This window comes from Mchenga conophoros, linkage group LG1, assembly GCF_057382185.1.
Source record: "Mchenga conophoros isolate Kocher_MC1m ecotype Shallow Benthic linkage group LG1, M_conophoros_male_GT1.1, whole genome shotgun sequence".
Taxonomy (NCBI): Eukaryota; Metazoa; Chordata; class Actinopteri; order Cichliformes; family Cichlidae; genus Mchenga; species Mchenga conophoros.
This window is the reverse complement of record NC_140526.1, coordinates 18,752,503-18,775,352: the sequence shown is the minus strand read 5'-3', so window position 1 is coordinate 18,775,352 and position 22,850 is coordinate 18,752,503. Positions and strand designations below refer to the sequence as shown.

The following is a 22,850-nucleotide window of genomic DNA, read 5'->3' as shown; positions in this document are numbered from 1 at the left end:
GACTGTTGTCTCTGCTTTGCTCCTCACGGGTCCTTTCAGCCACAGTAGAGGAGAAGTGTAGTTTTATGTTAAGGTGTTACACTTGAACTAGCCCGTTCATGACATATGATCTCGGCTGCATCCATTTGCCTTTTGTCTGTATTTCTATGCAAACTTGTCTATGCACAACTCCATTGTGTAGCCTTATTATTTGCATAAAATTTCATATAAGAGCTGGTTTCTGCTCAGACTTACGTTTACTCCACGTCTCTTTTTAATAATCTCATTTAAAATAAACGTAATCCTTCTACTGTGTTCTACCGAGTCCAACTAGTGCTATAGGCAAGGTCTAAACATGCCACTGAGCACCAAGGCAGTCTGAAGTACATGTTTCCTGAAACAGTGCCAGTCTGACCCCTACAGGCTTTCAGTGGTACTTGCATGCTTATAAACAGGGTGAGTGCAATGTAGTTATCATGTATGCGATTATCATGTGTTGTCATATCCATGTGTCATATGGCACTGGGTGTGCTATGTCTCAGGGCTCAAAACTATAATTCTGTTTTTGAACAAGCTGACAAGATGCAGCAGGAAGCGAAAATTTCCTCCTTGTGTTGGGTCTCCTGTTTTCAGCTCTATTACCCTCACTGCTGTCTGTTAATTGTCACTACAGGCGATGGTCTGCATCTGAACTTGGTGCCTATGGAAATGTGTCTTGTTTAAGCGTGCTGCACTCAGCATAGACATGTAAAGATTTAGTAAGTGAAAGCAGCTCTAGTAAAAGTGTAAGAGCAAAACAAAAAAATTGCCTTGAAACAGAGGGCAGGCACAGCCTTGTTAAATGTGCTCTCAGGGCACGAATCCTGGTTCTGTTTTTTGGTTGTGTGACTCATATGAAGAGCTGAAAGGTGCAGAGGTTCATTTCTATTTCTCTATGTGTTACAGAGTGCAATGCAGGCTACTACCTCTTTCAGCAGGGCTGTGTGAAAGAATGTCCAGCAGGCTTCTCGGTGGGCTCCCAGCCTCTCAACTACACAGTGGGAAACTTTATGGAACCAGCTTCCGTCCCAGCCTGCCTGCCCTGCCCACAGCCCTGCCTGACCTGCAGCAGCCTCAGCCCTCGGTCCTGTCTGTCCTGTCCCCCGCACAGCTCCCTGGACCCCAACTCTGGCACCTGCCTGCATCTTAACCAGTACATGCGCGAGTCCCCTGATAGCTTCATGGTAGGGCCAAGTAACCAGAGATCGCAGCTAGAGTCAGGCTCCCGGCTCCCCATAACCATTGCTGTGCTCAGCTGCATGGCCATCATCGCCACTTTCGCTGGCATCTTCCTGATGCTGCAGCTGCACTCCGGCGCGCTCATCAAGTTGCCCTCTCTGGAGGCTGGCGGTGGTCTCGGGGGCACCTTCAGTCTCGGCGGAAATAGGGTGGTGTCGTACCGTGGCATCCCAACAGTGTGGGGGGAGGAAGGGGTAAATACAGACTCGGAAAACGAAGAGTTTGACGTCCAAAATGAGAGGACTGCCTTTATCAAAACACAAAGTGCTCTTTAATGCCTCCTCCACGTCCCTCCCTCTCTCCTGCTTTTAAAATCCTCACACCACCATTTGTCTGATAATTCAGGGCTGTGGTGACTGTCTCCTCTCACAGTCTTTTTCTGGTTTAATCTCCAGTTCATTTTCTTTTTCTGTCCTATCGGATTCTCATCTGAGTTCTGTTTCGGGATCTGGTCGCTCCGCTGTGCTGTGGGAGACCTGATGGGAAGCTGTTGTCTCTCAGAGCTCGGGATGGCCTGAGCTTTGCTCTGTTCACACTTGGGCGCTTTTCTATTAAACTGGCTCTCTCCCTCCCTTTGCCCTCAATCACTAACAGTGTCTGTCTGTGCAGAGTCCATTTTCCCCTCCAGCTCCTTTTTGTTACAGTAAACAAATGATTATTATTTGCTTTCTTCCTCTTTTTTTTTTCTCCTCCCACTGTGTCGTTTAGTCTCAGTGCAGTAGCCAGATGAGATTGCGTGTATGTGTGTGTCTGTGCATGTATGCGTGTGCATCTCTAAATCATTGTGTGAATGTGAGCGTGTAAATCTAATGAACAGTGAACAGTGCAGAGAAGCTTAAGCGGGTCCTGTCATATTTAGTGCTTTAACTAAAACGTGATGGCCAAAAATTTTATTATGAACCATGAAATCCAATTTGAAAATATTTATTCTCTCTGAAGTGTCATTTAATGACCTCGCTGTCTATAATCTGTTGACAAATACAATGCTCTCCAGTTATTTACATTTTTAAAGTGCATTTTCAAGATCAAACAAATCTAAAGCGTAGCAGTTGATGAGAAAATATCCAGACTTCAATGGTTTATAATCCATCAGCAGTCAGACGTACAATGCAGACCTTTCAGGATATGCCATCTCTGCAGTGTCTCTCTCTCTATGACAGGACAATTGCAGTATCTACTGAAGATACAATTCTTATTTCATGCAGTCACTTTTAAGCCAGTACAGTTATTGTTCCTGTTATGTGAAAAGGTTTCTCCCAGCTCTGAAAGAACAAACTGTGAGTCATTCAGCGAGCAAAGCCTCCTTCAGCCTTTTGGGATTCCAGCTGAACTTATTCCTGTTTTGGAAGCTATAAATTCTCCTGTGCTCGTAACCTCCCCCAACCATTACATGGAAGGGTATCAAAACAAAAAAGAAAAAGGAAATTATAAGAAAACAACACACACACACACAAACTTGCAGGCTATTCAATCAACCCTGAGGCATAATCCCTGCCAGGGATATTTAATTTCTGTGTCTGAAGTGCTTACATCCTGGGGCTGTGGGAGAAGATGCAGGGCTGCTTGGAGAACCCAAAACAATGTGTGACTTGAGCGCAAAAGCTTCTCAAAGCAGCTGGAAGGTGTTGACTGACTTGTGACTGATTTCTGACAGAGCTGTAACAATATACCGGCTCTCCTCTCATCACATCAGCACTACAAACACACCGCATATCTTAACGAGTGAAAGTTGCTTTGCGTGTGGGAGAGTGCGAGTGTTAGTTTATTGCATATGAGGTTCAGGAATGTTTATCTGCCCTCTGAAGTGAAGATTTCCTTCCTCCATCCTTCCAGTCTCTGCTTTCTTCTTCAAATTTCAGATATTGTTTAAAAATCCTGCAGCGAGACTCCACGTCTCATCAGCATCTCTGCACTTACCCTCCAGTCTGCATCTAATCTGAATTTCAGATGATGTCTTTAGTGTACTTGCCAATTAATTATATTCTGAATAATACTGCAGCAAACTATTTATTCTGAGAGATTTTATTCATTCCTTTAGGGAAAATTGCTTTAAGCTTTTTTTTTTCTTCTTCTTCGTCCCCCTCCTCCTCCTTCTTCTTCTTTCCCTCCCTGGCTGGTCATCATCTGAAATTTGCATCTCATTATTTAATCCAGTGTAGCCATTTTGATTCCAGTGATCTTTTTTTTGTTATGTTGAAATTATGACTTTCAAAATCAGTGGAGCTTGCTGAGAGAGGTTGTCATGGTGATGACATGCATTGGCGACTGCAGCTGCTCGTCCTTCTATCTACCTCTCATATCATTCAGCAAGGTTTCGTTTTGAGGAGCTGATAAATGATCATAGAGGTCAGATTATATGTAGGTTAGAGATGAAATCGCTTCTGGGAAATGGTAATTTAATTTTTTAATTTTATTTTATTTTTTAAGGACTGTAGGTTTGTATGTCACATTTATGTTTTAGAGGAGAAACAAACAATTGCAATTCAGAAACTGTAAAGCTGCTGTGTAAATTTTACTCCCCTGGAACTCCTATCTGTCCTAAAAATTTATTGCCTTTAGGATCAGCATTCATGTGCAGACACACCTGGGTGTTAAAGCCTCTTACTCAAAGAGGCTGGGTAGGAGAATTGCTCTTACATCTTGTTGGCCAGCATTTAAGTGCTAAATCAACCTGAGATTGCTGGGGGCGTTTGTTTTCTTCATCTTTACCCAGGCATCTCCTCCTGGGGTTTCAGACCTTATTTTATTCTTTTTAAGTTTCTGTCACTGACAATCAATTCCTTTGTTTGTTTGTTTTCTTTTGGGGTGGGAGGGGGGCAAGGTGCAGAAGCACACAAACAAATGGATTTTAACTTTTGATTTAACTGCCTCACTAGAAAAGCCTCCACAGAAAATGTTATTCACTGTATGCAGATCATTTAAATTGCAGATTTAGAAATCAAGTCTTATTTGGAAAAAAGAAATTCTCCAAAGGCAAAAGAATGCAGATTTTGATTACCAATACCTGCCAAAAATCCTCTTGAAAAGAATGGAGGAAGATTGGTATGCATGCTTTCAAACACAGCGCTCAGCCAGGAAGCGTAATTCATCTCCAATGGCTGGTGCAGGTGTAACACATTTGGCTTACTGTGGCCGCTTCTGGATCAGAAGCCAAACTGAAAATGAGGATTTGGAGAAAATGCCCCAAAAGGAACAAAGCTAATGTGGCAGGCTTGTTCTGCAGGGGTCTGTGGGTTGTACATTAGTGCCTACTGCCATTTAGGCTTTGATTAGTTCCACTTTGAGGAGGGTGCTAATTTAAAAATGTAATAACTCCAGCTTCAGACTTGAGCCACCAAATCTTATTGACTTCCCAGCATGCTGCGAAGTGTGTAAACAACAGATAATGGGCTAATGCAGAAACAAAATTGCTTCCATAAACCGTTTTTCTTAAACTCTGGATGCATCTTTTGAAGAAGTATAACATGGGATTCAACCAATGCGTTCCAATTACTGTGCGCTAATTGATTCCTGGTCTAGTCAAGATTATGCACTGTGCATTTTCCTTTGGACTTGTATTGCTTCCAGGAAGAGTGGTTTTGTTTTTTTGTTTTTTCTTCTTAAAAATCCAACACTGCGGGTGTTCAGACAGGTTTCTGTGGCCCCTCAAGTGCGCACACGAAATGATTTATTCGTCTTGGCTAATGTTGTATTCACTGCAGCTTAAACTTAAAAATAATAAAAAAGTAAAAATAAAAAATACTTTAATCAGATGATCTCAGAGCGCTGAGCAATCGGGTGTTAAACTTGGGAAATCCATGAATGCAGGCAGAATTAAGTAGCTTCTGCTTCCGAAGAGCCGGAGCTGCAGAAAAGCATCAGCAGCCAGCTGATTCTTTTAACGGTGAGAATACGATAAAAAAAAAAAAACTAAAAAAAACCACAAAAAAAAAAAACCCCACACACTAAAATAAGACGAGTGCCAGAAAGCAGCTCGTAGCTAAAAAGCCCTACCACTGTAGCTGCTCTTAAATTTAGAAGGAAAAAAACACTGCATGTCGCAAAACATCTGCCCTGGTTATAAAGAGAAGACTCCCTCATTGCTGCCATGAAGGCTCGTCTTTACATTGCTGATTTAAGTCATGTGGAGCTCGACGTTGCTCCCGTCCTGCTTTAGGATGTAGTCTAACGTGAGATTAATATGAAGTCGGATGAAGTTAATAGGAGCAATATCTTTGGCATAACCAAAGACAATCATGTTAATGCTGTCTGTTTAGTATGAATATGTGTTGCTTCCAGGTTGTCACAATCCATCGACCCTTGGCTTGTGTTCAGAGTGTTTTTATTGAAACCATTCAGTCACCTCTGCCTTTTTTTTCTTTCTCTTTTTGTTGTCGTTTTTGACGATCTGCGACGACACCTTGTATGTTCAGCAGCTGCGGAGGGAGGAGGTAGAATGTATCCCATCGCCATTAACTTAAGGGCTGAATCAGACCTGAGTGCGTCCGTGTGTGCACACGCGTGTTAAAGTAGAAAGGAAACACTTTGTGATGGAGGAGCGGTCAGTGGAGCAGCCTCAGTCGACTCCGTTGACCTCCTCCCGCCTCTTCGTGAGGTTCCTGACCTGTGGCTGCACACAGTACCTTACAGATACGTGTGACCTATGGTAATGTACAAGAATGAATATCCTACATGGAACATAACTCTAAAATAAGGCCTATTTTTGTACTATATGAAAGGTGCAGTGTAATTTTCTTGTAATTTAAGGATTTTTTTTTTTGCTCTTTTCTCCTTTTTATTTAATTGATGTCAATTATAGATTCTACTAAAAATAAAGATCTATGCAAATTTGAATGTGTTTTTTCTTTTACTTAAATGATTGAAACTTGATGCTGTTGTTGGTTAATGAATGCGAGAAGCACAGAGATGGTGGACAGTTTAACGGTACATAAAATAGTTTCAAGAAAATATCCTACATTAAAGTATTTTTAAATGCAAGTACTGAAGTATGAGCATTACATGTGGTTAAATGTCGGGGGTAAAAGCATCCTGCAGAAACGTTTATGCTATTTTAGCATCATGGATTTATTGGATTGATGATAATAATATGTAAGACTATTCCTACTGAGCTTGTAACAAGATCTAAATGCCAGGTGTGACGACAAAGTTCAGTGACTCCGCCCACTTATTTATAAATCTAAAAATGGCTGATTTGAAGCTTTGATTACCTCGTAAAGGTCATCTCCTCCTGCACCGGAAGCTGGCAGAGCTGCAAGATCACGGAGGTTCTCGGAGTGATGAGACAACCCGATGGTTTGTAATGGAGCCGATCATTAGCATTGTATCATCAGTGAGTGCAGTACTGGAAAATAACAATTTTGTGCTAATTTGTAGTTTTACTAAGCTAACGTGCTAAATTTGGATGGCAAACATGATAAACAAACCTAATCGGACACTGTATTAGGTACACCCTGCTAGTGCCGTATTGTGCGCTTGTCCTCGGAGTGGTTTTTATTCACAGCATAGATTCAACAGGGTGCTGGAAACATGCCTCAGACTTGTTTCCATGATGACATGAAGGCATCAGTCAGCTGCTGCAGATATGTCAGTTTGCACATCCATTATGAGAATCTCCTCTTTCTCCACATCCCAAGGATGCTCAGTTGAATTGACTGTGTAGGCCTTTTGGGTACCGTGATCTCGGTGTTGTGTTTAAAAATAGCAGTCTGAGATGGTTTGAAGTTTGTAACACAGCGCGCTATCCTGCTGGAAGGATCCATCAGAGGATGTGTGCACTGTGGGCATAAAGGGATGACTGCCAACAATCCTCAGGTAGGCTGTGGTGTTTAAATGATGCTCAGGTGGTAACAAAAGATTCAAACTGTACCAAGAAATGATTCCCCACACCATCAGCAGCCTGAACCACTGATATGAAGAGGGATGGATCAGTGCTTTCATGCTGTTTGTCAAATTCTGACCCTGCCAATTTCAGCTTTAGCTTTATTTGTCATATGTAAGTTAGCAAAGAGTAAACATTTTCAATGAAATGTGTTTAACCAAGTGCGGCATCATGAGAAATCTCACAGTTAAGCAGTTCTCAGATTACTATATGAATGTTGCAACCAAAATTGAGACTTTATCAGATCAGTCTTCTTCTGTCCACTTTTGGTGAATCTGCATGAATTGTAGCCTCAGTTTCCTGTTCTTAGCTGACATCTGGAGCACCCAGTACAATGTTCTGCTTCAAGGTTCAACGTGTTTTGCATTCAGATTCAGAGATGCTCTTCTGCATACCTCGGTTCTAATGAGTGGTCATCCTTTAATTCTTCTTGACCGCTGGTATCAACAAGGCATTTTTGATCCAGATAACTGTCGCTTAATGGTTAATCTATTTCACGCCATTCTATTGTGTGAGGTTGTGATATAGTAATATTCATGTTGGTTGTAGGCCACTATGGTCATCACCATGTTATTGTGTCAGAGCCTGAGGGATCTTACTTGGACTAGCTGGAAGCTACATCTGAAATTTTCATTGGTGGAATACACAGACTATTTATAATGGTAAGGAAACACGGTACTGGGAAATGTGACTGACGGGGCGAAGATGAAATTGCAGTACTGTACATGTTTTCTTGCACTGTCAGAAATATGTGGCTGAGAGAAGGGCAACTGATTCAAACCTTCACTAAGTAATGAGTATGGAAGTTAAACTGGATGATATTGATCTACTAGAAAAGGAATTGAAGCAAAAGCTACCAGGCCAGATTACATTTTCCAAGTTAGTATGTCTGTGAAGGTTCTCAGTCATCCAGGTCATCGTAGTCAAAGGAGCTTGGAAAGAAAAGCGTCTGGACTTCTTTAAGTTGCTTGAAGACGTTTCACCTCTCATCTGAGAAGCTTCTTCAGTTCTAAGGTCAAATGGTGGAGAGTCCCAGATATAAACCTAGTGGGAGTGACCCCCCACAGAGGGACAAAAGGACCCCCTGATGATCCTCTAATCGCCTGAGCCAAGGTGTGAAACTGGGCGTGGGTCCCAATCAGCCAGAGTTTCGGGTGTGTTCATTGTGAAACCTGGCCCCACCTTATCATGCGAATTCCTGAGGTCAGATGGCCCAGGATGTGAGTGGGCGTTAAGGCGTCTGGGAAGGGATCTCAAAACTGGATTATAGATGGCAGAGAGTTGGTGTCGTAAACCCCCGCCTCTGTTCAAAGATGGTCGCTCACAGTGGACATAGATGGCTTCTTTCACTCCTCTTTCAAACCATCTGTCCTCTCTGTCCAAAATGTGAACATTGGCATCCTCGAAAGAGTGTCCTTTATCCTTAAGATGCAGATGGACTGCTGAGTCTTGTCCTGTGGAGGTGGCTCTTCTGTGTTGTGCCATGCGCTTGTGAAGTGGTTGTTTGGTCTCTCCAATGTAGAGGTCTGAGCATTCCTCGCTGCACTGTACAGCATACACCACATTGCTAAGTTTGTGTTTTGGCGTTTTGTCTTTCGGGTGAACCAGTTTCTGTCTAAGCGTGTTGCTGGGTCTGAAATGCACCGGGATGTCATGCTTGGAGAAAACTCTCCTGAGTTTCTCTGATACACAGGTACATAGGGGATGACAATGTTGTTGCGTCTGTCCTTCTTATCCTCCCTCGCTGGTGTCTGGTCTTCTTTTCTGTGCCTCTTTGCTGACTTTAAGAACGCCCATTTAGGATAGCCGCACGTTTTGAGTGCTTCCTTTACATGTGTGTGTTCCTTCTTTTTTCCTTCAGGCTTAGAGGGAACACGTTCTGCCCGGTGGTGTAGGGTCCTAATTACTCCAAGTTTGTCTTCCAAAGGGTGATGGGAGTCAAAGAGGAGGTACTGGTCCGTGTGTGTGGGCTTCTGGTAAACTTCGATGTTGAGTTTGCCGTTCTCTTCAATGTGCACGGCGCAGTCCAGGAAAGGCAAACAGTTGTCCTTTGTGTCTTCCCTGGTGAACTTGATGTTTTTATCCACAGCGTTAATGTGCGCAGTGAAGGATTCCACTTCTTGTGTCTTGATTTTGACCCAGATGTCGTCCACATATCTGTACCAGTGGCTGGGTACTCTTCCTTTGAAAGAGCCAAGAGCCTTCCTTTCCACTTCCTCCATGTAAAGGTTGGCTACAATAGGTGACACGGGGGAGCCCATGGCACAGCCATGTTTTTGTCTGTAAAAGCCTTCGTTGTACTTGAAATATGTAGTGGTGAGGCAGAGGTCTAACAGTGTGCAAATCTGATCGGGTGTGAAGTTGGTCCTGTCCTCCAAGGAGCTGTCTTCTTGTAGTCGTTTTCTGACAGTCTCCATGGCCTCCGTGGTGGGTATGCAAGTGAAAAGAGAGACTACATCAAAGGACACCATGGTTTCATCTGGATCCAGGGTAAGTTTCTGGACCTTGTCGGCGAAGTCGGTGGAGTTCTTGATGTGGTGTGGGGTGTTCCCCACGAGAGGCGCGAGGATGGTAGCAAGGTGTTTAGCAATGTTGTAAGTGGCTGAGTTTATGCTACTGACTATGGGTCTGAGTGGGACAGCTTCCTTGTGGATTTTAGGAAGTCCGTAAATGCAGGGTATGGCATCCCCTGGGTAAAGGCGGTGATATGTAAGGCGGTCAATAATTTTGTCCTTTTCAAAGTCTTGAAGGCAAGTTATAACTTTCTTTTTGTAGCTGCTTGTGGGGTCTCGCTTTAAGGCTTCGTAGGTATTGTTGTCACTGAGGAGAGTAGTGATCTTTGTATGGTAATCTGTAGTGTTTAGGACCACGGTGCATCTTCCCTTATCAGCTGGTAAAACAGTGATGTTGTGGTCTTTGCTCAGGGAAGCGACGGCCTTCTTTTCCTGTATTGTGAGGTTGGATGGAGGGACTTTGGCACTGGAGAGCGTGGCTGAGACTTTCATCCTGATTTGCTCTGCTTCTGTCTGTGATAATTTATTAATCCGTATGGCAGATTCTGTGGCTGTGATGAGGTCCACTATGGGCAACTGTTGTGGAGAAATGGCAAAATTGAGTCCTTTGGCTAATACTCTCTTTTCAGGTTCAGTGAGAATCCTGTCTGAAAAGTTCTTAACCCATTTCTCCTGACTGGCATCAGGTGTGTTTTCTTCTCTGGGTTGTGTAGGTTCAGGATGAGGAGTGTGTGTTTTTGAAAGCAAGGTGTGAAATTTCCTGCGTTGTCTTTCTTTTCCTTTAGAGTGTTGGGCCCGCTGAGCCTTGTCCACAAACTTGTAAACCTCTTCTAAGATTGGAGAGGGTAGAAGGGTTTCCAGTTCCTGCAGAGTCTGGCTGATCTTGATCTGGAGGGCATCTATAGTGAAATGGACCTGTCTTATCCTTTCACTTAAAAGGTGATTTTGTGCTCTCTGTAGAATCAAATCTGCTTTGTCTACATCTTAGGTTGAAACCTAAGATGTAGACAAAGCAGAGTTGTTCCTAAGAGCCTGCGCCTTGGATCCACTGTCAGGGGATACAGAGCAGAGTTGATTCTACAGAGAGCACAAAATCACCTTTTAAGTGAAAGGATAAGACAGGTCCATTTCACTATAGATGCCCTCCAGATCAAGATCAGCCAGACTCTGCAGGAACTGGAAACCCTTCTACCCTCTCCAATCTTAGAAGAGGTTTACAAGTTTGTGGACAAGGCTCAGCAGGCCCAACACTCTAAAGGAAAAGAAAGACAACGCAGGAAATTTCACACCTTGCTTTCAAAAACACACACTCCTCATCCTGAACCTACACAACCCAGAGAAGAAAACACACCTGATGCCAGTCAGGAGAAATGGGTTAAGAACTTTTCAGACAGGATTCTCACTGAACCTGAAAAGAGAGTATTAGCCAAAGGACTCAATTTTGCCATTTCTCCACAACAGTTGCCCATAGTGGACCTCATCACAGCCACAGAATCTGCCATACGGATTAATAAATTATCACAGACAGAAGCAGAGCAAATCAGGATGAAAGTCTCAGCCACGCTCTCCAGTGCCAAAGTCCCTCCATCCAACCTCACAATACAGGAAAAGAAGGCCGTCGCTTCCCTGAGCAAAGACCACAACATCACTGTTTTACCAGCTGATAAGGGAAGATGCACCGTGGTCCTAAACACTACAGATTACCATACAAAGATCACTACTCTCCTCAGTGACAACAATACCTACGAAGCCTTAAAGCGAGACCCCACAAGCAGCTACAAAAAGAAAGTTATAACTTGCCTTCAAGACTTTGAAAAGGACAAAATTATTGACCGCCTTACATATCACCGCCTTTACCCAGGGGATGCCATACCCTGCATTTACGGACTTCCTAAAATCCACAAGGAAGCTGTCCCACTCAGACCCATAGTCAGTAGCATAAACTCAGCCACTTACAACATTGCTAAACACCTTGCTACCATCCTCGCGCCTCTCGTGGGGAACACCCCACACCACATCAAGAACTCCACCGACTTCGCCGACAAGGTCCAGAAACTTACCCTGGATCCAGATGAAACCATGGTGTCCTTTGATGTAGTCTCTCTTTTCACTTGCATACCCACCACGGAGGCCATGGAGACTGTCAGAAAACGACTACAAGAAGACAGCTCCTTGGAGGACAGGACCAACTTCACACCCGATCAGATTTGCACACTGTTAGACCTCTGCCTCACCACTACATATTTCAAGTACAACGAAGGCTTTTACAGACAAAAACATGGCTGTGCCATGGGCTCCCCCGTGTCACCTATTGTAGCCAACCTTTACATGGAGGAAGTGGAAAGGAAGGCTCTTGGCTCTTTCAAAGGAAGAGTACCCAGCCACTGGTACAGATATGTGGACGACATCTGGGTCAAAATCAAGACACAAGAAGTGGAATCCTTCACTGCGCACATTAACGCTGTGGATAAAAACATCAAGTTCACCAGGGAAGACACAAAGGACAACTGTTTGCCTTTCCTGGACTGCGCCGTGCACATTGAAGAGAACGGCAAACTCAACATCGAAGTTTACCAGAAGCCCACACACACGGACCAGTACCTCCTCTTTGACTCCCATCACCCTTTGGAAGACAAACTTGGAGTAATTAGGACCCTACACCACCGGGCAGAACATGTTCCCTCTAAGCCTGAAGGAAAAAAGAAGGAACACACACATGTAAAGGAAGCACTCAAAACGTGCCGCTATCCTAAATGGGCGTTCTTAAAGTCAGCAAAGAGGCACAGAAAAGAAGACCAGACACCAGCGAGGGAGGATAAGAAGGACAGACGCAACAACATTGTCATCCCCTATGTAGCCGGTGTATCAGAGAAACTCAGGAGAGTTTTCTCCAAGCATGACATCCCAGTGTATTTCAGACCCAGCAACACGCTTAGACAGAAACTGGTTCACCCGAAAGACAAAACGCCAAAACACAAACTTAGCAATGTGGTGTATGCTGTACAGTGCAGCGAGGAATGCTCAGACCTCTACATTGGAGAGACCAAACAACCACTTCACAAGCGCATGGCACAACACAGAAGAGCCACCTCCACAGGACAAGACTCAGCAGTCCATCTGCATCTTAAGGATAAAGGACACTCTTTCGAGGATGCCAATGTTCACATTTTGGACAGAGAGGACAGATGGTTTGAAAGAGGAGTGAAAGAAGCCATCTATGTCCACTGTGAGCGACCATCTTTGAACAGAGGCGGGGGTTTACGACACCAACTCTCTGCCATCTATAATCCAGTTTTGAGATCCCTTCCCAGACGCCTTAACACCCACTCACATCCTGGGCCATCTGACCTCAGGAATTCGCATGATTAGGTGGGGCCAGGTTTCACAATGAACACACCCGAAACTCTGGCTGATTGGGACCCACGCCCAGTTTCACACCTTGGCTCAGGCGATTAGAGGATCATCAGGGGGTCCTTTTGTCCCTCTGTGGGGGGTCACTCCCACTAGGTTTATATCTGGGACTCTCCACCATTTGACCTTAGAACTGAAGAAGCTTCTCGGATGAGAGGTGAAACGTCTTCAAGCAACTTAAAGAAGTCCAGACGCTTTTCTTTCCAAGCTCCTTTGACTACGATGACCTGGATGACTGAGAACCTTCACAGACACCTCGTGAATGAGTGAACTGCTTAAAGTAGCTTTCTGGTTCACACTCCATACCAGTTGGTGGCGATAATGGACCATGGGGCATATGTGGAGCAGGCCATCAGCTAATTGGAATTTTAATGGTTAGATCCCTCCAGTTTGTATGCCAAATGTCCTTGTGCAGGACACTAACCCCAAGTTGCTCTCTGATGCATCTGTAGAAGTATGAATGTGTGTGTGCATGTTATATAGGAAGAGAATAGAAAAAAAAGTGTGAATGAGTTGCATAAAGTGCTTTGAGTGCTGAGTAGAAAAGCGCTATATATGAACCATTTACACCTAAGGTAAGGGCATAGTTTGGGCAGCTGTGGGCCCAGAGTATGCCCATATTTGGCTCTGCTTACTGTAGGTTTTCAGTTTTGGAGCTAGTCTGTAGTAGTTTTCATTATTCAGCGTTCTTTGTATGGTAAGCAAATTATGTCCAGACAGCACAAAACTGTTAACTCTCTCTCAGCCACACCACAATACAGAGAAGAAACAGTAAACCGCTCTCACTGAGAAATAAACTGCTGATGTAAAAACAATGCACGTAAAGATTTGACACTATAAAACGCCACGGTTTAAAACCCCCCAAAAAACATTCAAAGTCGGTATCACGATCGTGCTAAACGGTTTTGCAATTTAAGTGTCAAAACTCTTTTGTTGCACTTCTGCGTTTTTCTTTTGTCAGAGTTGCAACGTTCAATGTACTTTCCATCCTTTCAACAGCTTTCATTTAAAGTAACTCACAGGTACAGCATTACAACATGATATAAAGTCTGCTGCAGAAGTGGCAGCATGAGGTGACATTAGGACATCAAACATGAAGAGTAGTCTCTAAGAGCGTGGTCTGCAGCTCTTTGTTGACTCTGTAACTAAACATAAAAGCTGACATTTCCTCTGTGGTCTGTACAACCAACTCTGAGCAGAGCTGCATTTTTGTGTGTGTGTGTATGTTTGTGTCCCTTTGTCTTCCCTGCAGCCTGTATAATGAGTGTATCTGATGATGTGTGGCCAGAATAATTACCCCAATGAATTTACAGCACGGTGGTTGCACCAGACACCAACCAAGTCATAAATGAAAGTAATGACGTGAGACTGGCTTCATACTGTGGTGTTAAAAAACAAGAGGAGTATTTGCATTATATGCAACATGCACCCTCCGTGTTTACAGTCTGGTGTTGTTTAAAACTATTCTTCTAAAAAACAATAATGGTTACAAGACACCACCACTATAAACTTTTCTCAGAGTCTTTGCGGCAGTGCATTACTTCACCAGTAACCCTGTACTTTCCTGCATCATGCCGTTAGCTGCTTGTGGGGAAGTATGAAGCCACAATGCTTCGGTCAGCTGCTCACACACAAGCAACACAATAAGCCAAAAATCCATTGAAAGTATTGTGAAAGTCTGAGATGTATTTCAGAAAGTATTAACGTCAAGCAGTAGCTTGTTGGAGCTGGGCAGCAGTTTGGTTGGTGCAGATCATTCATGTCTACGTTTCGCTGAGGTTCGAGTGTTTTTACATTTCTGGTTTTGCAACTTGTCACATGTTCAGATCCATGTCAGGAGCTTATGATAATTAAAAAAAATATGTGTGAAGCTTATAATCCATCCTAAGCTTTCTGCCCCAGAACACAGGGTTTTTTTTGCTATAACGTTCTGTTAGCAGCTTTTTTGTTTTTGTTTTCTTCCTGAGGCTTTCTACCTGATATTGTTATTGTGCCTGTGGGTCAGTCTCACTCTTCAGGAATCTGTTAAGCTTGGAGATTATTGGAAAACACTGCATCTCTCTTACCCTGATAGTTGTTGTCCCTGTGGCACAGGACTATCCAAACTGTGTGTTTATCTTTTCCCTCTCCCTCCCTGTGCTCTGTGTTTTCACTTTCATCGGATCATTGAATGTCCTGGGACCTTTCTTTCTCCAGGTTATCAGTGCCTCATTCCACATGCTTCGAATCAGATTTTTAGTTATTTTTTGTATTTATTCTGAGCCCCTCTGTTCTTACCCTCCTGTGTGCATTTTGTTGGCGTATCTTTCTCTATGTTGTTGTAAAAGTCTTTCTTTCTCAGCTCTTTTTTTTGGTTTTAGTGGAGGAGGTAAAGTCTTGTGGCCCAGATCTTTGATTTGCTTGATCATCTTAACACTAGAAGTGTAGTATTTTATTAAAACATAAGTGGCCTTCAAGGCCTCTTGAAACACATTCAAAGCTCTTCTTTGGATATTGGCTGCCTTTTGTTCTGTTCTCTATCAAGATGATCCCACACTGTTTCAATAATGTTCATGTTCAGGAGGCCAATCCATGAAAGTATTCCAGTGTGTGTTTTTATTTTTTCTATTGAGGTCTGCTTTTACTGTGTTGTGCGTGTGCGTGCATCTAGCCACTTACTGATGTAGCTGTTTGCCAGGCCATGATTCCTGCTGACTCCTGAAAAGGAAATTTTGCAGACCTTTATTGTCCACATGACCTGTTCGTATAGGATGTGCTGCTAGCACCACACCTTCTATTTTCCGTGGGGTAGTGCCTTCCTAGGTTTTGCAGTGGTTTTTCATTCAGGCGGGGAATGGGCTCCTCTCCTGCAACAAAGATGTTCCCTGCATGTAGTATGCCTTTCCTTCTTGATAGGCTTCTTGACTTTCCTGCCTTGACTGTCATGCTCGCCCAAGCAAGAAGCTCATGCAGAAGTCATGCATAGTGCTGTCTGAATGATGCTTGCCACATCATCCATATAGCTCCGTAGTGGTGGAAGCCTCCACCTGATGGTAACTTGATGCCTCTATCTGCCTGGCCCCTGAGAATTACCTCAAAGGCTACTACGAATAGGATGGGGAAGATGGCGCATCTCATAACTGTTCTACATTCTAGTTCTTGGCATCCAGTCATGAAGCCCTCCAGAGTTGAGCACATGTGCAGGTTACTGAAGTATTTGGTGATTATATGTTGCACACATGTAAGAACCCCAGTGCAAAGTCTAAGGGTCTGCGTGATACTGAGCCACACGCATTGGTGGTGAGATCTAACTGCACCAGATGCAAGTCGCTCTTCGCTTCATGCTGGATCTGGTTCCAAATCAGAGAGTAGTGCTTAGTGGACATAGGAGAGCCTGGGATTCCCACATTCTGGCAGCTTGTATCAACATATCCACTCACCATGATGAAGTCAGTCTCCTTGTCAGGATGGAGGAAAAAAACCTTCCTCTTTACGTTCAGCAAGGCAATGCTGAACTAACTGATGGTCTGAAGGCTCTGTTCTTGGGAATGAACACGCCGACAATTTATTATCCTTCTGATGGGACCGGTTGTTTCCTCCAAGCTGTTTTCATCCACTTCGACAGTGTCCTGAGCACCTGCAGGCAGTTCTTAAAGAACTTGTGGGGAACCCCGTTCATCTTTACTATTTCCTGTAAATTCAGCTAAATGGGAACAGAGTGATGTGTTTCTTGTCAAGGTGTTAGTTATAAATTGCTTAACCCTTTCATGCATGAATTATGACAACCGCAATCAGGAGTTTTTCTTAAGTATTTTTTATTTATCTTTAGGCATGAAAAAAAGATTGTTGAACTTCATTTCTTTAAACATGTACTTCTCGTTGAGAAGTACATGTACATGTCCACTTAAGCAGACAACTTATGTGTATGGAGTGACACGTCAGTGTCAAATGTAGTGGTTTACGTGCAAATATATCAACACTGACACAAATACAAGAATACAGCCTTTGAATAGCTGTCCACTGTAGTGACCACTATGCGCGAAAGAGTTATGTTTAAAATTGGTTCTTTGCTAAGCTGTCTCTTATCTTTAAACACAACATCGATTCACCACTTGAGTCAGGTTTCTTTTTAAATACCTGCACGATGAGTAGGTCGGTATAAAGCAGCCTAACAAAACACATTAACAAAAAAATAACAGGACTGTACTGAAAATGAGTGAAAGAGCAACCGGTGTCCAAAGAAAAACTTTAAAAGGCCTTTAGAAAGGCTGGAGAAATTGTGTTTAAGACCAAACTATAGGAAAATCGGACTCTTCGGAAGCATAATATAAATAAATAATAGTACTAGACCTCCTGGTACTGATTATCTTAGTAACAATTTCATTATGACCTGTAAAAAAAAGTCTTTCAATTCACTTTTTCAGTAGTGGACTTATTTTAAGTCAGTAAGGCACTCTAGGGTAAAAAAAAAAAAAGTGGTGCTCTTAACACAAGACATAAAATGCCATGTCTGTCTGACCTGGAACAGAGACTATTGCACTTCGATTTTATGTGTATTTGAAAACTAAAAACATGGGGATACTACTACTACTACTACTACTACTACTTTAGTAGTTAAGAAGTTATTTTAAAGTAGTAATTAGTGGAATCATTCTGTTCTGTAATGTGTTATTAGAATAGTAATTAATAATTCAAGCAATACGATAAAAGCAGAGAAGTGAAAAGCACTTCTGAAGTGTGTATAGATGTACAGAATTATCTGTAAACCATACTGAGCAATATGCAGTGGTGTTGCTCTGCTGCACTGAGCCACAGATAAGCAGTGGTCCCAGTTTAACATGCAGATAAGACACAGCTCAGTGCGAGCTCAGTGGTCTCTCTCAGGCTGCATTCAGCCTCTACGCGACTGTTTGGTTTTTGCATTTAATTAGATTTTTTAAAAACACATAATTATATAAGTGCTTTAGTGATGATATTATTTAGAAATAATTGAAGCTTAATGATCATTGCACCTCTTAAGGTCCTCAGAAATTGAAAGCAAAATGACAGTAACCGCATTCAAAGACACATGAGGAAGTGCCGCTTCACACAAACCTCTGTTGCTCACAGGGAAGTGAAACTCCTCGATGGTCACATTGAAATGAATACACTTGGTCATTAGCAGCTGCTACGAATTGCTGCTCCGCTCCTGCGTCTCTGACGAGAATGCAAATGTGCTGTAGGATTTACTGCTAACAACAATTCATTGGCAGGAGGAAAGCGTAATTATCCAGAGATGGGTTTTGGAGAGGACCTGAGGTGTCCACAGGCACATGCCGCAGTGTTGCGACTGCTGGACTCAGAGCTTCTCTTGATGGAGGTCATGAAGAAGTGGATGGGGCAGCGAGCGAAGAGCGAACGGGAATTTTCAGTGCAGCTGCACCACATGACTGGCCTGGCTGAGAAGCTGGACCGACCTCAGGCTAACACAGGACTGGACTACATCAGTCAGCTCAACAAGGTGAGGCCTTGCATATCGCACTGCGCCTGAAGCTTTAGATTTACCTCATCACCTGTCGTTCAGGTGGGAGAATGCCACTGCGCAATAGACTCATTCATTCAGTGCATTTAAAATTAATCTTCTAATTTGATGCACATTTCGGTTTTTCCCAAAAAAAAGGGTTTGCTACACTCATGAATCATCAAGTGTTCAATGAGCAAAGTAAAAGAAAACAGTAATATAAGCTGAGGAAATAAAATACAGAAGTTGGCACATGAATCTAAAACTGTTTTGTGCCTCTAATAACCTCACATGACATACTCTAAAAGTAACTCCAGTGACTGCCATTAGTGTTTAAAATAAGTACAAAGTATATCTGAATGACTTGGCAATGTCTCAACTAAATCTACAAAAGCTTGGTTTGCTTAGTTTCTTTAAAATATTGAAAGCTGACCTACACTTTGTCAAATTAAATGTGTTCTCAAATCAAATCGAGTAAGCACATCTTTGGCTCATCTGCACACATTGTGAAAACATTTACAGAACCTTCAACCGTGAAATGCAATGTGCTGCTGATGCGCTTGAAACTAGTTTTATTTCTGCATCTCAAAGTTTTTTTTAAATAATAATTTGGTGGCTAACACCAATAACCATTGCTTATTTATACTGAATATGTTTAGTAGCCTTTATTTTGGTAGAACACTGTGGAGAAGACAGGAGAGCTAGGAGAAAGACCAGGGGAAGTAAACGGCCTCATGATGGATTCAAACCCAAGTCTCTGTAGTATGAAATACCCAGTGAGCTGTATCTGTGTCCAACATGACTTCATGCATTTTTTAAAATCAGTTCCAACTAAGGAACCAACGAGCAAGTCTGGCTCCAAAAGCTGGTTACCAACATGTCAGGTAGTCACGGATTGTTTAGTGAGTTCCATTTATCGGTTTTCTCTTTATGTCCCCACGATGTGTACCGCTGACTTCTGCCTCTGTCTGTCAGTCATGGGGAGTGCTGGTGTCACAGACGGAGTCTCTCAGTCAGCTGATGAAAAAGCGCTCTGAAGATCTGCTGGACGGTCCAATCAGCAAACTCACGCTGCTCATCAGAGACAAACAGCAGCTCCGCAAAACGTACGCAGAGCAGTGGAACCTGCTGAGGCAGGAGCTCAACAAGGTGTGTGATTAACACGTGCACACGCGCGCGCACACACACATTCACGCACGCATTCACGCACGCACACTTCCATTACTTCAAAAGATATCATTCACACTGGCCTATATTCAGCTTTTGAAGACTTGAACCCGAACAATGACTTGTTGGGACTTAAGCAATAAACTACACACATATACCACAAGCTAAAATATCTAGCTACTTTACCATTATACAAACTTTCAGTCCTGTCATGAGGCAGATTAAACTACTTTTGTACAGTCAAACCTCTAATGATGGGGAAAAAAACAAGGTGGTTTATTTCTGTGTTCATTTTCACAGCTGTTGCTCTCTAAATGTCCCTTTGGTTCACAGTTTTGCACACTTTTATCCCCACGAGTTGAATAAAAAAAAATAAAGGCGGAACTATATGAATGTTTATTATCAGTGGAAAATGATCTTGGTGCAGGTAAGTGACTACACTTGCCTGTTCTATAGCTTTTTGGTCTCTAAAATTAAATATCACTTTGTGTGTACGTGCTTTTTAAAAAAAAAACAAAAAAAAAAACTTTGTCTAGTATGCAAAGATATATCTTCAGCTGGTACAAATTTGTTTTGCAGCCGCTCACGGCCGTTTGAAACAGCACAGCGTACGGCAGGGTCTTCAGGAATTTACTGAGATAATTGCTGCCTGCTTCTTTTTGTCACTGTGCTCATATCTAAATTGAAAGCAAACACACTAAATTACTTTTTACGAGAACAAAAAAGCAGTCAGAGCAGAATGTTTACATATCCCACATTTCATGCACTCATGCAAAACCAGACGTTGCTAGTTGGAAATGTTTGTCTCGTTTTTCCTCATATGTCAACTTGACTTGCAGATGAGTGCTGTGATGGCAGCTTATAAATAGACAGCAGTCAAATGATATGAGATTCAATAGACTGGAAAGAGTGTCTGTAAATGCATTTTGATGCCATCTCATACTGGTAGCTGCCTCACACTGGGTTTTATTACCCAATTACATCAGGCAAATGATGTGTTCATTTTAGTGCAGTTTGAACGCCTGTCTGGTTGTTTGTTTAGTTTAATTTTCCTACTTTGCTGTGCAGAAAAAGCCCGGTCAGCCTTTGAACCGTTTACATCACTGTGCAGTTACACTAGCGAGAGATTATTTGATATCACAACTGAAACAACGGCGACAGTGAATTTGATTGTATCTGTGATGTTGGTTTGTGTTGGTTTTATTTTTTTTGTCGCCAGCCACACAACAAAGGTCAGATCGTTACCTTATGCTTTTCTCATGTTTTATGTTACTAGCAAAACCTAACACAACAGCAGTCCACTTCCTGTGCTAAATAGTACTGACAGCTTTTCAACCTTAAAGAAACTCGACTTGACACCCATCACACCCACTGCCCTTAAGTTATGTGTTTGTAAAAGATGTTTTATTTTTGTTTTTTAAACCGCTTAAAAATTCTTGGCTTTGTGTCTGTTACGGTACCGAGGCACATCGGTAAATGTAGGCGAGTGCTTAGTTTCAAGTAAAGCAACAGAAAACTTTAAAAGCAAACTGTTTCAGCTGGTTTTCCTCTGAAAAACAGTTGATTGTAGTTTCGTCTCTCTCTATAACACCTCCAACCATGAATCATTCAGTAAAATCTGTTTTTTAGACCTGCTGCTGTTAAATCTGTGTAATGTACAAGTTCTTTCCATAACTACAGTGACAACACACAGCTTTGTTGGCAGTTACAGGTCCTGACAGGTGAAAAATTCATTTCCTGCTTTGGTGTGTTTTAGATGCTATCATCGCTATAAGGCTGACAATAAAGCGGGGCTATTTCTCTCTGCTACGCTACTTCTGCCTACTGGTCGACAGGTTAGAGGAGCAAGCTTGATGCCCTCTAATTAGATGAGTCATAGAAAAAAAACAAGATGTTATAAATAAATCATAATTGATGTAGAACTCAGCCAACGGAGAACTAAAACAAGGAAGCTAGTTACTGGCATTTTAAAGTCCTTAAACGGGTTGTCTGTAAGCCTGTGTGCTTCTTTTAAATTCTTCCTCCCTGCAGTCCCTTCTTGGTTCAGGATTTGTTGGCTTCTTTCCTGTTGCATCAGATTTGGAAGAGCTGCGTTTGGGAAATTGTAGAATAGAGTCGGTATCATCAGTACAACTGAATGGTTGTTTTATTGCTGCTGTCTACTATCTTATTAAAAAATGTCTTTTTTTTTTTTGGTCCACACTGTCCAAAAAGGTCCAAAATGAGCCATGACCTTTCGGTTTTGCTGTTTTTTTTTATTGAGTAAATTGGGTTTTTCTTCTTTCAGGTCAAATAGTTTTGGGCGAACTATATATGAGGTGGTTTTAACTTTTCATGGCCTGTTTTTTAAATGCCAACACAAAGCCTACGTTATTAGCTTTTTATCACTGTGTTCAAAATGTAAAATGCTGTTTTTATGGATTGCTTCAGGTGACACAGACAGAACTGGAGAGGCTAAAGAGCAGCTACAGGCACGCAGTGAAAGATGCAACTCAGGCAAAGAGGAAGTACCAGGAGACCAGCAAAGGTGGGGATTTCTGGTATCACTTATGTTTCTGAATAGAATCGGTTTCATGTTGATGTCACGGTCTGGTTTTTTTTTTTTGTTTGTTTTCTGTTTTCCTGTGTTTAGTCTGATATGTGTATTTCTATCATGACCTATATTCTGTGATCATTTTCTGTACTGTGCTTGTGTGCCTGTGTGTGTCTGCAGAAAAAGACCGAGATAAGGCCAAAGAGCGTTACATAAAGGCTTCACTGAAACTCTACGAGGTCCATAATGAGTATGTCCTCTCTGTGCAAGCTGCTCAAGTTTACCATCAGCACCATTACAGTCAGATCCAGCCGGCCCTGCTCAGCGCCCTGCAGACTCTGCAGCAGGAGATGGTGCTCATACTGTAAGATCACACTCGCTGCGTGGATGTTTGGAAGAAAAACAGACACATTAAGAATGACAAGAAGCATTTCTGTACAGTGCTCATATTTACTGGTGCGTCCCTGCGAATCATCTCGGTGTTTTATTTCTGCTCGTCGTCACTCAGATACACATCTGATCGTGGCACGACACAAATGTTTGCCAATTAATTTCAAATCTTGATAACACTCCACTGCTGCCATCAACAAGCATATCTCACAATCTACAGCA

General features: G+C 42.6%; 2 protein-coding genes across 6 annotated transcripts in view; both read left to right on the top strand.

The window, feature by feature from the left end:
• LOC146583229 (furin-1-like) overlaps nucleotides 1–6,090 on the top strand; it is an 84,363-nt gene extending 78,273 nt beyond the window's left edge. For all 4 annotated transcript variants that reach the window (XM_085268691.1, XM_085268717.1, XM_085268700.1 and 1 more), the window contains exon 16: nucleotides 925–6,090. In XM_085268691.1, coding sequence (XP_085124817.1) covers nucleotides 925–1,532 — 608 coding nt within the window. In that variant the 3' untranslated portion in view covers nucleotides 1,533–6,090. The remainder of the gene's footprint in view (nucleotides 1–924) is intronic.
• A 112-nt stretch (nucleotides 6,091–6,202) lies between these two features.
• The window catches only part of fes (FES proto-oncogene, tyrosine kinase), a 39,103-nt gene continuing 22,455 nt past the window's right edge, over nucleotides 6,203–22,850 (top strand). The window contains exons 1-5 of one of the 2 annotated variants that reach the window (XM_085268670.1): nucleotides 6,203–6,549; nucleotides 18,291–18,538; nucleotides 19,514–19,687; nucleotides 22,136–22,232; nucleotides 22,419–22,602. In XM_085268670.1, coding sequence (XP_085124796.1) covers nucleotides 6,534–6,549; nucleotides 18,291–18,538; nucleotides 19,514–19,687; nucleotides 22,136–22,232; nucleotides 22,419–22,602 — 719 coding nt within the window. In that variant the 5' untranslated portion in view covers nucleotides 6,203–6,533. Of the gene's footprint in view, nucleotides 6,587–18,290; nucleotides 18,539–19,513; nucleotides 19,688–22,135; nucleotides 22,233–22,418; nucleotides 22,603–22,850 lie in introns of both variants that reach the window. The other variant, XM_085268678.1, reaches the window with a different exon arrangement.